Raw genomic sequence first — 5,000 nt, 5'->3', positions numbered from 1 at the left:
GTGTGTGTGTATAACGTGTGTTTATGCATGTGTGTGTGTATAATGTGTGTTTATGCATGTGTGTGTGATGTGCTTTTAGTCTTGGGTAACTTGAACGTAAGTTTTGTTATTGATGTGTTACTGTACAGCGTGTACTGTATCTTTCGTGGCAACATCCAAGATTAGCCTTGGTACGCACGTGTGATCTAGTAGCTGAGGTGTATTGGTAAACTAACATATTAAGTCAATCATTTGATTAGTAACTTAGACTCAAGAGTTATAAGTTAGGGTTATTATCTATTTAGCTAGTTAGTAACAAAGGTAAATAAGGTCAAAAAATTATGTGCACGTTTAAAACTGGATGTAGGCTAAACGCGGAATATAGCCTAGATTTGATATCAAAACCTGATTTTCAAAGTGCATAAAAGTTTTGTATCTTAGAAACCTGATTTTCAAGATCGCACAAAAGAAACCCTGAATAAAGATTGGTAGCCTATCTTCGAAATCAAATTAGGAAAAAACGTGAATGGTTTTGGAGAAAAAAAATCTATTCTGTGAGTTGAAAATCAGGTTTTGGAGATACTAATCTTTATTCCGCGTTTACATCCAGTTTCACACTTGCAAATCTCTTTGAGCGTAATTGATTTTAGTCAACTCTCTCAAGACTTAGCCTACCTAGCTAGATGGGTAATTAGCTGATAGCTATACCGATAATTTGATACTTGACCTATCTAGTTTTGTAGATAGTAAACTAACGAGTTTCGAAAGGTTGAAAAAAGGGTTTCGAAAGAAGTTTTCAAAATAAAGGTTTCGAAAGGTCGAAAATATTTTTCCCCAAAAAGTTGACAAAAAAGTTTCTACAGGTGGAAAAAATATTTTCGAACAAAAGTTGTGACAAAAGTTTCTAGACATTGAATTTTTTTTTTTTGAAATTTGAATACAAATGTGCCTTTTTTTTCTACAGGTTGAAAAATATATAAAAATCGAGTTTGTGTAGCCGGTGTGAATCGGTGATCGTTAATGAATAGCGATGCGTACGGGTAGCTGGTAGTGGTCGCGCATGGGAATTCAGGGATGGTGACGGTGTGTTCGATTCTCGGTGAAGGATGAATACAGTCCACAAAACTCTAACCACATGTTTATTACAATTCTTATAAATAACATTTAGCTTTTAATTCATCATGACCGAAACAACTTCCTGCAGCGGCCGTTACTTCTCAAACACAATGCCAGTTTTTAGGAGGAGTTCGGGTTGTCTTCCCAAAATGGCAATCAACGATGTTCATAGGAATAAATGTTGCTGCTGTTCAAGCAAGAGCGAAAAGGGGTTTAAATTGTACGGTTCGAGCTACATGAAGGTGAGGTTTATCTAACTGCAAGCTAGGCTAGCTCTAGCTATTAAGAATTTGAACCCTAGATTAACCCTATTGAACCTTTGAACCCTATGTTAGAGCTAGCCAGGCTAGCTAGCTAGCTAACTATTTTAAATTTTTTAGCTACATTTTTATGTACTCAATTATCTGTCCGCTTGCTTTCATGTTAACTCACTTAAAAATTGGTCCTATTTGTTCCCTATGGATAATGTAATGTAACATATATTTCCCAGTTTCTTACAAAAATCTGGAAATGGGAGAGATCTCCGCGAGGGCGACCTGTTATCGGTAAATGGAAAAAAAGCGAGAAGTTGCACAACCTGAGTGAAGGGTTAAAAAGAGAGCAATAGCTAGGGTTAACATAACCTGTTCTGGTTATTAAGTCACAAACTTCACCTGGCCTGGCCGTGGTAGTCAGGTTAAGCAGGTTATCTCTCTTTACAATGTGTGCCCACTGAAGGATGGACACTTTGATCGCTCACATTTTTTTTTTTGCCATGACATGTTGCTGTAGGGCAGCAATTCCCAACAATTTCCACCACTTGGATCTTCAACAAAATGTTCACACGGAAGCCAAACAGTTCGCTTTGAAGGCAAAATTTAATTTGAGCGATCAAAGAAGACCACCTTTCCATCAGCGGTGCAGTAAGCACAAATTGTAAAGAGAGGTAAGCTAGGTGTTATGTTGTTTGCCAGAGTCGTTGTATTAATGGGGAAAAGGACGCTGCCAGGTGTGAAGATCACAGTATCAACACGGAGGAGCTATCTAATGGTGTTTGTTCCTGCAGCACACACATTTACACACGCATAGTGAAGAAGTTAAAATTCAACGTACTAAGTCTAAGTCTTGGATCAAAAAATTCTCCAAGTTTGAAACAGCACAGGAAATCTGACAGAGTTTGATGCAAAGAGTTTTATTAGAATCCCAAAAGGTAGGGTGATTCCAAAAAAACGTGAGTGTGATTCTGCAGAACCAGACTGAAGAAATTCTCTCCAAACACTCTCTTTTATATCAAAACCTTATCAGTTCTGTAAGTTTTACTATTGGTACAATATTTGTTTTGTCACAATTTATTTTACTTCTGATTGGATCTCTCTCTCTGAGAGATTCAGATCGCAGGTGCATAGAGAAGTCATCTATTTTTTGTAGACCTATTCTGACCTTGACGGCCAGTTACACTGGGCTCCGGCCTCATTACTGCTGGGTCTTGTAGTTTTTCATATGATAGGAACTTGCTCACATAGATTTCTCACACCCATCCACAATCATCCAGATTAACACTTTTGGGCTTACTTCTCCTTCTATATCTTAGGGGAAATACTAAACAGTCAACAACTTTGCATCAGGCTTTTTCAATAGTGTAACATTTAAAGGTATAAGATATAACATATAAAGTGTATATGTATAAAGTATAAAAGTGATTAAATGGCATTCTTCATCATATAATCCATACTCATTCTTCATCTTCATAATTACAACAGTGTGATATTATTCCACTTCAATAGACACACAGAGACATACACATGCTCACACACAAACGTACACACACACACACACAGACAAAGAATGCACACATAAGCAGGCTTGCCATCCACTTAACCGATGTACGAACAGGGAGAGAGACAGACAGGGAGAGATATGGGGGGAGAGAGAGAGAGAGAGAGAGAGAGAGAGAGAGAGAGAGATGGGGAGGGAGAGAGGGGAAAGGCGCAGAAGGTTTGCATTCATTTAGGGATTTTATGACAAATATGTCAAACTTTAGCACACACTTATTCTAGATGGAGTCCCCACATGTGACTGTGTGTGTGTGGGTGAGTGAGTGTGTGAGTGAGTGAGTGTGTGGGTGAGTAAGTGTGTGGGTGAGTAAGTGTGTGGGTGAGTGAGTGTGTGGGTGAGTGTGTGGGTGAGTGAGTGTGTGGGTGAGTGAGTGTGTGGGTGAGTGTGTGGGTGAGTAAGTGTGTGGGTGAGTGTGTGGGTGAGTGAGTGTGTGGGTGAGTGAGTGTGTGGGTGAGTGAGTGTGTGGGTGAGTGAGTGTGTGGGTGAGTGAGTGTGTGGGTGAGTGAGTGTGTGGGTGAGTAAGTGTGTGGGTGAGTGAGTGTGTGGGTGAGTGAGTGTGTGGGTGAGTGAGTGTGTGGGTGAGTGAGTGTGTGGGTGAGTGTGTGGGTGAGTGAGTGTGTGGGTGAGTGAGTGTGTGGGTGAGTGAGTGTGTGGGTGAGTGAGTGTGTGGGTGAGTGAGTGTGTGGGTGAGTGAGTGTGTGGGTGAGTGAGTGTGTGGGTGAGTGAGTGTGTGGGTGAGTGAGTGTGTGGGTGAGTAAGTGTGTGTGGTCTTAAGTGTTCATTAGAAAAGACTTGGGTCACCTATTAACTCCGGGAGTTCAAAGTTCTGTTGCCTTTTCGAAACACACACTGAAACTGTTAGCTCTAAAACACACACTCACACATACACGCATACACACTCACACATACACACACACACTCACACACTCTAAACGATTTGATCCAATCACTCCTAATCAAGTATCAATACGTGACATTGTGGATTCTTCATTGTGTCAGTGTGTGACATAAGAATACTCCCTCTGTCTAAACCAGATCAGTTGAACACAGACTCAGAACCAATCAGATCAGTTGAACACAGACTCAGAACCAATCAGATCAGTTGAACACAGACTCAGACATCGGGCTTCATCACCTGTGTTTATGTCATTTTGATGTTGTCATGGGCAACACCTTAGAACAAGTTTTTCTTTAAAGCTCCTAAGATATAAAAAAGGAGAGGAGAGGGGAGGAGGGGAGAGAGTGGAAGAGAGGAGCGCATGGGAGGCGAGAGGAGAGGGGAGGAGGGGACAGAAGGGGGGAGAGGGCAGGAGGGGAGAGGGGAGGAGGGGAGAGAAGTGGGGGGAGAGGTGAGGAGGAACAGGGACCAGTGGTTCCAGTACCAGGTAAGACCACCGGGGGGCAGTGGAGGACAGTGGAGGACTGGAACAGTGCTGGATAGACAGTAGAAGTAATGCAGCCCCAGACAGAGTACTATCAAACATGTCCCTGTTTATAGAGCTGCCAGCCCCTCTGTGCTGAACAAGGTGTTTGTGTGTGTGTGTGGGTGTGTGAACCTGTGTGTGTGTGTGTGTGAGAGAGTGAGTGAGTGAAGACTTTATTGTCTGGGAGATTCAGTGGGGCTATTATAAGGAAGTTCCACATCTCTCCAGTTGTCAATTACACTGTTTAGACACAATTTGTTGCTGACCAAAGATATCCCTCTCTTTCTCTTTCTCTCTCTCTCTCTCTCTCTCTCTCTCTCTCTCTCTCTCTCTCTCTCTCTCTCTCTCTCTCTCTCTCTCTCTCCTCCAGTATGGTGTTCCAGTGTCTGGGGGTGTTGAGGGGGGGGCGGGGCCTGATGGTCGTCAGAAGGAGGCGTGTCCTGTTACGCTTCACCCACTCCAAACCGACCGTCACGTATCGTCCAATCAAAAAGGTGTTGGTGGCAAACCGAGGTGAGGCTCCGCCCACAGTCCTACACTAATGTTTACAACAGAATCACTGGCTGACATACTGTACTGCACTGTACACACTTCATAAGTGAATTTGACGACAGTGTCCCGCATGCTCACACACACTCACACACTCAACCACACACGCTGCAACAC

General features: G+C 42.5%; 1 protein-coding gene across 1 annotated transcript in view; it reads left to right on the top strand.

The window, feature by feature from the left end:
* Positions 1-1,038: 1,038 nt before the first annotated feature.
* pcxb (pyruvate carboxylase b) overlaps positions 1,039-5,000 on the top strand; it is a 76,811-nt gene continuing 72,849 nt past the window's right edge. The window contains exons 1-2 of the mRNA XM_084691688.1: positions 1,039-1,337; positions 4,705-4,847. Of these exons, the coding sequence (XP_084547814.1) occupies positions 4,706-4,847 (142 nt within the window). The 5' untranslated portion in view covers positions 1,039-1,337; position 4,705. The remainder of the gene's footprint in view (positions 1,338-4,704; positions 4,848-5,000) is intronic.

The sequence above is a fragment of the Hypomesus nipponensis genome, chromosome 25 (assembly GCF_054491055.1).
Source record: "Hypomesus nipponensis isolate SF chromosome 25, ASM5449105v1, whole genome shotgun sequence".
Lineage (NCBI taxonomy): Eukaryota > Metazoa > Chordata > Actinopteri > Osmeriformes > Osmeridae > Hypomesus > Hypomesus nipponensis.
This window is presented reverse-complemented; position numbering and strand designations above follow the sequence as displayed.